Here is a 12152-nt window from a genome sequence, read left to right on the forward strand (position 1 = left end):
CATCTTCTTTGTTTCTTTTGCTTAGGCTGTGTAGAGTTGGGTTTTGTTACTCTCATTACAAAAACCATAGAAAAAAAAATCCTTACCTGATAACAGACTCCTGCTGGCTGGCTGGGATAATGCAAATAAATAATGTCTCCTTAACTTTTAAACTAATGTCTCCTTAACTTTTAAGAAAAGAGGGGAGGAGGAGGTAATGGGAAAATACTAAGAGCTAAATTTCTTTCTTGGCCTATATTCTAAGATTCGCTAATTTACTCTATTTTTGTTTCTCTGACCTATGACTCATCTCTCTTTGGACATCTCTTTCTTTCATTGGCACACAGACCACAATATACTCACTGGTCATTCTTTCATTCATAAATTATCATGGCTTTATTATTTAATTCTACATGGTAAGTCTTAACAAAACGGGCCAAAGATAAGGCATTAAGTTGGGAAGAAAAGAAAGGAGAGAAGAGATGTTGATCATTTTCAAACTGGAAGGACAAATCATCACTAGGAAAAGTTATTTCAACTTAAATTTCACAGAGGGAATTTATGCAGATGGGGTAGAGCTACCTCAGGATAGAGCAATTTGGGAGTTTTTCTGAGTCCTTCTGGGAAGATCTGAGGAGCTGGAGGCAGTAGGAGGGAAGGCTTGAGAATAGAAGATGACTCAGCTTCTGGTGTGGGACAAAGCTACTGGTGTGAGTAACTAAGGCCCACCTTCTCAGTCTGGCTAAATGATGTGATTCCCACTCTTTATGTGCATCTCAAGCTTCTCCTTGGAGTTCCTTTGGCTTCAGAGGTTACATCTAGTGTTCATTTAATCCTGGCCTCAATATTTGCCTCAGGCCTGAAAAATCCAAGGAATAAACTTGGACTATGCACTTTTTGAAATGTCTTTGATTCTAGAAAAGTACTTGAGAAGTATGCCATTTGTAGATTCTATGTGTGCGTGTGTCTGTGTGTGTGTGTGACCGGGACTGGTTCTGTTGCCTAGGCACTATCACAGTTCACGACTCACTGCAGCTTCCACTTCCTGGGCTCAATCAATCCTTTCACCTCAGCCTCCCAAGTAGCTGAGACTATAGGTGCACGCCAACACACCCTGCTAATTTCTTGTTTGGTTGGTTGGTTTTGTAAGAACGAGGTTTCCTTATGTTGCCCAGGCTGGTCTCAAACTCGTGAACTCAAGAGAGCCTCCCAAAGTGTTGGGATTATAGGTGTGAGCCACTGCAACCAGTTAGAAATTCTTTTCTAATTGGATACATTAACCACTCTTGCACAGGATGTTTCACTCTAAAACTTGGATGCCATTCTCCATAATAAGACAAATAATTTTCTTTATGAGGTATATCAATTAACTAGATTTAACAGCATTTTAAAACCAGAAGCCAAGGTCTGAAATAATTTCATCTACCTCCTTGTCATCTAGAACACATCACAGAATTCTGGTGATTTCAATGAAAGCACATACATGTTTATAAATCTTTTTATGCATTGTCTTATATAACTGTTTTATATGTATTGCATTTTCTCACAAGCTTTTCACCTTGAGGTACAATTATTAAGTGAATTTCTTTCCCTTACAAAGAAAAGTAAACACATTAAACATCTCCACGTAATGTTAAAACGCTGGACATTAAATTAAATTAAATATTTGTCCTATAGCACTGTGAGCTGAATAGGTTATGAATCATCGATGTTTGCGGAATACATGGCTTAGAATTATAATTTTGCCAAATTCACCCGGTAAGGAACAAAGTATAAAGAACACTGAGGCTTAAATTCTTTAATACTTAACTAAGTCTGTAGACTTTGCAATATTGGTACTGCATCCATAATCATGCCTTAGTGAAATGTTATACAGAACATCATTCAGAATGTTTGCTCTGAAAAGAGTTTGGATAAATGTGCCATATTTGAAATTGATTAATGGTGTCTGATATGCATCCAGTCTTCTTATTATCCTAAGAATTTGACTTAAAAGTTATAGGGTATCTTGTATATTTACCCTACTTGAAAGAAGTAGTTTGCATTTAAATAAGAATGGTACCCATAGCTATGTTAATTTTGGTTAAGTGTTCTGCCTCCTGGGACCTCAATTACTTACCTCATATGTTATATGAGGTAGTTAGATTATTCCAGTGGTTTATCTAACTGTCCTGGAAACCTTTAGAGTGTCTACAGGAGGAGGTGAAACCTCAGGCTTCTTATCAAGATTCAGCCCAAACAGCCCCACCTCTATCAGCTTATTAATTACCTTGCGCGATAATTCATGTATTCATGAACCTGACTTTTTGAATCCAATAGTCTCCTGTGTCTATTATGTGACTATTTTAAACATATGGAAGAATGTTAAACAGACACAAACTTCTGCCCTCATTGAGATTTCATTCTGGTAGAGAGACAGACAATAATCAAACTACATGAGTTAAATGGATATTATGCTATATGGTGATAAACTTTATGGAGAAAAATGAAGCAGGAAAAGGAATTTGGGGGCTGGGACTGACAGTTTAAATACTTGTTTATGGAAGGCTTCAATGAGGAGGTAAGCTACAGTAATAACTTGGGGAAAAGAGTTCCAAGGAGTGGAAAGAGCAAGTGCAAAGGCACTGAGGTTGGAGTATGCAAAGTACATTTAGGAGCAGTGAGGAGACTACCATGATTTGAATAAATTGAACAAGGAGTAAATATAAAACTGGACTTCAGAGTATTCCCATATTAGAAGAAAAAGGGTTGCTTTTAAAGATTGAAAACAGTTCACTTAAGATACTTCTAAGGCCCTGAAAAGTATTAAAATTCGAAAGTTCTTGCTTATAGTATATGATCAATGATCCTTGACTCCATGTTATTAATACTTCTTTTTTTGCTAATCAATAATAAAGAGTTTTTGCTCTTTAGGGAGCAAAAACATACACTTGTCCAACAATCGTTTGTTAATACTTTCCTGCAAGCTTAACTATCTTACTTAAGGGGAAAATAGTATGGGTAATTGGGGCCTAGTAATTAATTAATTAATTTGACTTTCTAGAAATCCATTAGATCCAAGGTGACGTTTTTGCTTTAGAAAATCAAATATATATTATTTTCATATTTTTATAGTCATTATATATTCACCTCATATTCCTGAATAGAACTATTGCAGATCACAATGGGTCATCAATATATATCAAAGAAATTAGAGATAACTCTGGGAAACTTCTTGAAAACATATAATTCAAGTTGGAATTTCTTTTAAAGCATCAAACATTTAAATAACCATACCTTGAGTCATTTTCTACTTACTCAAAACTAAAAGAACTGCTTATTTCAGTTGAAAGTGGGAACACTCGGAAGAGAAACCCTCAAGTTAAGGGGTAAACCCAGACTGTTACACTTTTTGTATGTACATTTATGCACTTACTGAAATCACCCACGAATTATGAGTTTTTAATACACTGAGAGTTTTTGAAATTCATTTTATCTAGTGCAAGTTTCATAGTCAAATAGCGTAGCTAAATTCTTTCTTCATTCCTCATGTCTGAGACAGGAAGGAAAATGACTAAGTGGATTTCTAGTTCAACTGAAATAGCTATGCATTTCTTTTTGTACCCAGACTGAACGTTCTGTGAAATAAGAACATAATGTTTATCATAGACTTTGAAAGTTTTTACTCTCCTGAGCTTCAGTGATATGTCTTTATTAGCTAGCATTATTGAAAAGGTGAGTTGCAGAATTGTATTAATTCATTGACAGACGACACGGTTAACAATTGAAATTAAACAGTAAAATTCAATGGACTCAGGAAGAGATATACCCAGAGGTCCTCCATGTATATTTAATGCAATAACATTAGAAATCATTTATTTAAAAAAACTTGGAGACTAGAAAAAAACAGAAATTTATATTATACAGATGTAATCTCTGTGCCTCTTTAAAATTGTGTATCTTCCTAGACTTAATATAAATCCCACTTAGGCCTTTATTTCAATCTTTGTCATCAGTACATTAGCCTAAGCCCTTGCCTAGTCACTTAGAACCTTTACTAATCAGGTTTCTGTGCTCAGCATGGGCCATTTTGTTTTATTCTAATTGATGGCACATAATTTAGTACAGTCTTTCTCCCGTAGATTGTTTCCTCATTTTATACTTCAAAGTTATCACCTTGTTGACTAGGACTTGACTCATTCTTTGTGCCTTTCCTAAACCTTAGTCTGCCTAGACCAATCATTGAAGACCCAATGGATACCCCTTTCATCTTCTCATAACATGAACCCTTGTAAGTTTGTTTGAAGGTTTATATTCTATTAGGTATTTTTTCTCATCACTTATCATTCATTCACAAAAATTTATCGAGTGTCCAATCTATTTTTAAAGTATGGCTGAACATGTACTCACCGTAGGTGAGGGTTGAAGGAGAGAAGAGTGAATCAGATTTGTTGCGTGCGCTTGAATTGTATACAATTTTGTTCAAGGAGTAGGAAGGCAAACAAAACACAATGATATACAGTGGTAGGAACAAATGTTTTCAGCTTCCAAAACTATCTTTGTTGAAATTTCATCTCCAGTGGAAATTTTGTGGTGACTAATAAGGGGAGAAAAACTACTTCCATTCTTCAAATGCACACACAATTGACTTGGCTATGTTGTCACATACTGATGGGATTAAAATTTTAGTACAGGGAAGGGGTCCTGGCCTGAGCCTTGGGAATCCTGAGTCCTGATCTCAACAGACCCTAAGTAGGAAACTTGCCTCTGGTACCATGTCACTGCTTTGAGCATATCATCCTGATTGATGATGAATTCCTTTATACTTAAAATACAAAGCTCTTCTCATGTCCCAGGTAACGTGAAATATTTTCCCCCTGGATAAATGTTATTCATTTTTCCCTTTCAGCAAGATGTACCCTTATGATGCTCTGATGCATGACTAAACTATACAATAAATATTATTGGAATACTATGTATTCTCAATTGTAACAAAAGTGACTGTGATCTACATGTAGCTGGAAACACTTCCTCTCAAGAATTAAGTAAGATGGATCCAATCCCACATTGACTAGATTTTGAAAGATAAATTCTATTATATTACTTTGTGGAGCTTACATTCTCATGTTTATTTCTAACTCTGAGCTCTTGCTTATGCTACATTATTTCAGTTTAGAAATGGTCTTGTCATCTCATATGCACCGTACCTGGCCTATGCAGATAGGGTGTGCTGCTTCATTAGTAAATTTCCTTAATGAAAATGTATGTGAAAGGATGAGAGAACTTACGTTTAAATCAATCACCCCACCAAAAAAGCCATACATTTATTGTTATGCATTCTTGATAAGCAAAGTGGATAGCGATGAGCAAAGTAGACTGGAATTCAGTTCAAGAATAAGAATGCCTAGGGTGGAACCCTGACTTTACCATTGCTATGAATCATTGCGTGACCTTGGAAAAGTTGCTTCAAGTCTCTGAGTTTTAGTTTCTTCATGAGTAAAATGAAGATGAAAATAGCACCTCCTTCAATAACTTTTTATGAGGGGAATACATCTAATTCATATAAATTGCTTAGAATATTCTAACATGTAAGTGTTGCTAATTAATAGATCTAACGACCTTTGAACATTTTTAAACTCATGCTTTGTGTGGTTGCCTTTGCCCCCACTCCCAGGCCAAATTTCTATTTTAATGGTTATTATTTTGTTTAATATAGAGCAGTTTCACCATTATTTTTTTATGACCAATAGCCTTTGGAGTTACTATTCCAAGTGGTTCATCAAGGCATTTTCCTAAACTAGGACATATTCCTTTCTAAAAACAATTCTGGAAGCAATGGACTATACATTCAAATATATGTTATACATATGCACATATATATATGCATGTTTATGTGTATGAGTATAATATGGACATATTTGTATTGTCAGTTGCCCCCAGAATTCCATGTGTTTGTGTGTTTGATCTCATTTGATCCTCACGGCAATCCTATGAGGCTAGACTATCACCACTTTTTACAAGAAAGGAGACTGAAGCTTAGAGAGGTTAAATGGGTTGACCAAGATCCTACAGTTAGTGTCAGAGCCCAAATCAGTCTTCCTTTTGCAAATCTACTTTTAAACAATTAGGCTGTATTAACTCCCACTGCAAAATAGAGGAGGTCAAATAGAGGGTTCGTGGGCCTAGGTTAAACATATTGTTAGGACGATTTATTCTAATATACCCCACTTATAGCTACAGTGAAAAAGAAAACAATTCCCTAAAGGAATTATAAAGGAGTCCATGGAAATGCTAGCATTTCAGCCAAACTTAGCTCATGGAATATAGAGTTAAAAGGCATTTGCCTCCTAGCGATAGCCTTCCTGTTGATTCATAAGATGCAAATGAAATGTTAATGTTTAAACCAAGTGGGAGAAACTACTTATTTTGAGAGAGAAAAAAAATATAGTATAAGAGTTCTACTCTAGAATATTGTTAATGTAAGAAGAACTGGACGAACAGGACAAGCAGGTTTTTGAGAAAAATTACAGCTGAAGATGGGGCTTAATAGTTTAGAGCACTAAAAGATAAATACTTTAAAAAATCTGTGTGTGTGTGTGTGTGTGTGTGTGTGTGTGTTGCGAGTCTCCAGTCTCGCTGGTAACTCGCAGTCTTCTGATGAAAGTGCAGTATGTAACGATTACTAGTTGGCATCCTCTACTGGAGACCAGTCTCACAAAAGGGTGACCCTGTGATGCACGAAAGGCTATTTAATGCCCCAGCGAAGTGCTTCAGGGACCAAGATTTTATTATTCTTTGGTGATGAGAGTTGTGATCCTGCATCCCTGATTTAGAGCCACTTAGGGCTCCGACAGCTCCACCCCGGTGTTCTAGAGGAAAATATCCCTTCATGCTCTCTGCCTGATTTGAAAGCGACACAGCTTCCCGATGTTCCGCCTGGGAGGTGGTTCAATCTTTAGAAATTGCCTGAGAAGCCTGTCCATCTGCTGGAGTGCCTGGTTTTCGAGAACCGACCAAGATGGACTTGGCTTTTAATCTGAAATAATTTGATAATTTTCTGTCTGTAACTTAAAATCACCGCTTAACTCAACGTAAAAAAGTGGCAAGCTTTCTAGAGGACTTTTGTAGACATTGGGAAAATCCGTATGACGAAGTACGGTTTAGAAATTCCGGATTTAATTTCCCCCGGGAAAAACAAATATCTTCTGTTTGGTACCGGGCAGTCGACTCACGTGGTCTTCCTTTAAAACAAAGTCTATGCCAGCCGGGGGTGAGGGAAGTGGTGGGAGTGAGCAGGGGGAGCAGAGAGATTCGAAAAGTACAGGAGGAATCAGTCCAGTACGGGGATTGCCTCTGCCAACCAGTAGCTATTCCTGTTAACTCCCAGGAAGCAAGTTTCCACCTTTGCCACTTCCTCCTGCCCTTTCCTTTTCCCTTCACTACGGCTCTTGGACCCAAAGTTCGCTCCCCACCGCCACCGCCCTGCCCCACTATTGTCTTTACAGGACAGAAGGCTGCAGCAGCACCGCGGAGAAAAATCCCTGAGTAATGAGTCAGTGAGATGGGCGTATGGGTGGAGGAAGAGGGCAGTCGATTTTTAAACCTCAGCGAGGGTGGGTGGGCCGTTGGAAGCCAAAGGCCTTATCACTACCGCGCTGCAACATCATAGAAAGTGTTAGTCCCAGGGCTCTCCCGGGCGCGCGCGGCTCCTGTGCTTTCTCCTTATTGGCGGACCTGGACCTGGGGGCGGAGCCGCGGTGAAACCCCGCCCACCCGGACGCTAGGACAGGGGCACATGGTTCTCCCCGATCCCGGAGCTGGGCTCAGGGCTCGGACTCAGTCCTGCAGCGCCTCTAGGCTGCGGATCCTTGCTTCAACCACCTGCTCTGCGCCGCGTCCGGGGAAGTGGGGAGGAGACCGGAGGGAGGGAGGAGGCGGGGAGAGGAGGAAAGAGGCAGCTTACACACGCCTTCCAGTCCCTCTACTCAGAGCAGCCCGGAGACCGCTGCCGCCGCTGCCGCCGCCGCTGCCGCCGCCACTGCTACCACCGCTGCCACCTGAGGAGACCCGCCGCCCCCCGTTGCTGCCTCCTGCGAGTCCTTCTTAGCACCCGGCGTTTCATGCACATTGCCACTGCCATTATTATTATCATCCCAAGACAAGGAAAATAAAAGAAGGTACCAGCGAAAAGAACCGCTTACACCTTTCCGAATTACTCAAGTGTCTCCTGGAAAGAGAGGGTCGTTGTCCCCGGCGGAGCAGCCGAAGGGCCAGTGGGCTGGTGTTGAGCGGGAGGGAGGAGGAGTTGGGGGCATTGCGTGGTGGAAAGTTGTGTGCGGCAGAGACCCGAAGGTGCAGCGCCACAGCCCAGGGGACGGTGTGTCTGGGAGAAGACGCTGCCCCTGCGTCGGGACCCGCCAGCGCGCGGGCACCGCGGGGCCCGGGACGACGCCCCCTCCTGCGGCGTGGACTCCGTCAGTGGCCCTCCAAGAAGGAGGAAGAATATGGAATCCAAGGGGGCCAGCTCCTGCCGTCTGCTCTTCTGCCTCTTGATCTCCGCCACCATCCTCAGGCCAGGTGAGCAAGGGCCTGGGAGCAGCCCCAGACAGACGTGGGCCTGGAGCAGTTTCCTAGGTCCCCGTCCCAGCCTCGCACCCCCGAGGCAGTGCGCCTAGGCGTGTGGATGAGGTAAGGGGACCTCTGTCCCGGCACAGAGCTGTCCCCGGGCTCGGTCACCTGTGCCGCACGTTTGGGCTTGGCTGGTTGGCTCAAGTTTGGGCATGAAGCTGGGGAAACTGGGTGAATCTCCAAGAACTTGGGGCTCCGGGGTTGTGGCTGCAGGGGCCAGTGGGCAGGATTCGCCTGACGCTCTCCGCTTGTCCCTGCGACTCCCAGCTAGGCGGCGGACTCTCGCCCTCTGACAGTTCCTCCTGTCTCTGGGTATCCAAGTCCACGTCACTGCGCCCCGAGCAGTTTTTCTTTCGCTTAGCTCTGGGATGAAATAACTGCCGGCACTTTTTCGTGATAAATCCCCTTGTAACTTCCCCTTGGTGAGCTGAGGAAGGGATGGGAGGGGTACAGAAGGAGAGGACTTTAATCACCCCCTCCCCCCTACGCCCACCTTGAGAAACCTACTGATGCTGCAAATCGTGGTTTCAACGTTCCCCACTCCGGTCCCCGTCCATTGTCTGGGCGGGTGGTGAGTGTAAGGGTGACCGCAGGCAGATAACACAGCCTGAACAGGAATTAGTAGCTAGGTCTGGGAGACACCTCAGTGAGACGCTTGTGAATTTCCAGGACCTGCTCATAGAACCTCAGTTCTCAGTTCTGTACTGAGTCTTAGAAGAGAGAGAGATGGGGGGGAAAAAAGGCAAAATTCCCAACAACTAAAATATCTCGCGGGAAATCCCTTTCCGCACCCTCGGGGACGTCCGCTGGCTTTGGTATCCTCAGACCCGCCTGGCGGCTGACACAAGTTGTTCCTTACAGGGTATTCTGTGCGCTCACAGTTGCCTGACAGAGCAGCAGGTTCCTTTGCTCCCCTAAACTGAAAATTTGGGGGATTTTTTTTTTTCTTTGAAGTTTTTATTTCTATCCCTGCGTAGACAGTTGCCAGTTAAACTCCTACTTCCTGGTATGTTGGCCTGTTTGTTCTTAGCTTTTTCTTTAGTTTTTATGAAAGAAAAACCTCCCTTCCTTTTATCCGTGCACATCCCTTCAGCTGGCGGCAAGCTCAGGTCACAGAAGAGGTTTGAAAGCCTCTGAATCTCTCCCAGGAACTGGCGGGGAGAGGGGTTTGGGGGCCAGAGCCTGTGGAAGAGATTACAAGTGTTTGTGAGCTGCTGCTGCTGCCGTTGCTGTGTGTGTGGGCGGGAGGAGTGCCCTCTCCAGATCTCTTTATTAAAGTTACATTTCTGGGTGAGGTAATGAGCTCACCTGATGTTTCTGAGGCTGAGGGGGAAAAAAAAAAAAAAAAAAAAAAAGGCGTCTGCGTTCTCTGACAAATCTCGTGCTCTGGGGCGGGGACTGTGAAACCATAGTTCAAGCGGATTTAAAGCAGGTGTCCCAGTGTAACAACGCTGGGGAGGTAGATGGAAAGGCGAGACCCCCCTTGGGCCTGGCACAGTGTGGATTTCACTTTTTCGAGATTCCACTGTCCGATGGAGAAAAGGACACTTCGGAGCCAGGGAATGAGTCAAGAAGGGAGGACAAGGGTGATGTCGGTTTGTAAGATGCAAACGTCCACACGCCCAGAGTTTGTTTCCGATTAACCCTCTCGATACTTGGAGAATGTAATCTCACCTACGTCCACACCCCTGACCACACGCACATACCCAGTTTCCTTTTCTGTGCCGTCACAGGCGGGCCACGTCGCAGGATAGGTTTTTTCTTTTTACACATTTAACTGCTAAAAGGGGGAAAGTTCCGCTTTCAGACCTCCTGCGCGGTGATTCTTTTGGCGCCACAGGCTCGTGTGTCCAGGGGGCACGGAGCTGCGCGCTTTCCGCGAGCGGCTAGCCCCGGCTCACCGCAGCCAGCCACGGTGAATCTGAGGATCCGATGCTCTGGACCCCTCAGATCCGTGGTTTCTGTGAATTACCGAGCTGGCATTGCCGAAATTCTCATTGCAATATCAGTGTGTTTTAAAGGGAAAGGTTACAGCACTAAAGGCGCCGTGTCTACACTGAGGAAGCAAGGCTTGGACAGTGAGTGCGCCTCCTTCGGAGCCCTCTGAATAACAGAGCCCGGTGGGGATGCGGTGCCAATAGCTGGCTTCATTTGAGGGGGGTAACTGACTTCCCCGCCGGCCACCCTTCATTTCCGGAGCAGTTTTAATAGTGTGTGTCCAGTTGTAGAGGTCAAAAACTCGAGTTTGTGAAAGTGCTTCCCCGGGTCTTTTGGCCTGTAGTCGCTACACAGTCATTGATATATTTTAGGCGTGCCACGTTACCTGTTTTGAAAGGAGAGGAAAACGAAAACTGAATTCAGAGATAAAGGCAATGAAATGTGTGTTCAGCATCCGAGGTAGCAATAATCTCATTATTCTTGTAGAAAGAGCGTCAGCCTGTGGTGACATTTTGTATTGCTTAAAAAAAAAAAAAAAAAAAAAAAAAAAAAAAGGCTTTTCTGGATTATTTACAACACGGAGGTGGGGCGCTGCAGTTAACTCTTCACTTGGGTCATCTGTGTGAACCCCTCGATGGGATTTTTCATAACTACTCACTGATATAAGATTCATCCTAAGACATGAGCACACATAAAGCTTTCTTCAGTGGGATATTATGTTTGAAACATATCAATTGATCTCAAAAGGACTTGGGAAAGCATCAACTCAAATAATGTTCTTTCAAAGACTATTGATGTAGGACTACTAACATTGATTAATTTAAAAACTGAAAACTGTTTAATAGCCAATATATATTATTTTTTTCCTTAAGGATTTATTTAATCCAATAGCAATTTACAATTTAATGAAGTATTATTTGCAGTAAATTGCTTTTCTAGGCTTTCTTCAGGACATCTACCTTCAGGCACTTAAGCAAATCATTTAACCTTTTTGGGCTTCAGTTTTCTCATATAAAACAAAAAGACAAGACTAAAGACCTACACTCTGAAATGCCTCCCAGCTCAAAAACTCTTTGTTTCTGAAGTCTTAAGGTAAAAAACCAATTTAGGCAGGCACAGTCATTTTTCAACACTATTTTTCTAAGGATCTCAGTCTAGACAAAATTCATATAAATTGTATTACTAGAAAAGTATCAGTGGACCCCAATTTCTAATTTCCTTTTTTTTCTACCTTTAAAAATTCATGATAAAAATTCATGATAACATCTATGCCTACTCTTCCCAGCCTTAGTAGGGGGGAAAAAAAAGCGTGAAGGAGAGAAATTAGCCTTCCACTCTCCTGGGAAAAGAGGACCCAAAAGCAGGAAAGGATAGTAGGCCTCAGAAAGCCCTGCTAGTGTAACCCATCCCTCCTGCAAGCCTGCCCCTATTTAAACTGCACACATAGTACCTAGAATGAGATATAAATGATGGTTTATGCTTAAATGTTCATGTTACAAAGCCTCATACTGTACATCCTAAAGTTGCTCAACAGGGAAGTTGATTTGCAACATGGTTGTAAATGCAAGACAGAAGGAAATAGAAAATACTAATACTTTTCTCTTGTTTTAAAACTTGTAGAAATCCAA

At 42.3% G+C, this 12152-nt stretch overlaps 1 protein-coding gene across 2 annotated transcripts in view; it reads left to right on the plus strand.

Moving 5' to 3' along the window:
* The first annotated feature begins 7754 nt into the window (after window positions 1-7754).
* Window positions 7755-12152, plus strand: part of ALCAM (activated leukocyte cell adhesion molecule) — a 211174-nt gene continuing 206776 nt past the window's right edge. For both annotated transcript variants that reach the window (XM_003893884.4, XM_003893883.4), the window contains exon 1: window positions 7755-8535. In XM_003893884.4, the coding sequence (XP_003893933.1) occupies window positions 8463-8535 (73 nt within the window). In that variant the 5' untranslated portion in view covers window positions 7755-8462. The remainder of the gene's footprint in view (window positions 8536-12152) is intronic.

The sequence above is a fragment of the Papio anubis genome, chromosome 2 (assembly GCF_008728515.1).
Source record: "Papio anubis isolate 15944 chromosome 2, Panubis1.0, whole genome shotgun sequence".
Taxonomy (NCBI): Eukaryota; Metazoa; Chordata; class Mammalia; order Primates; family Cercopithecidae; genus Papio; species Papio anubis.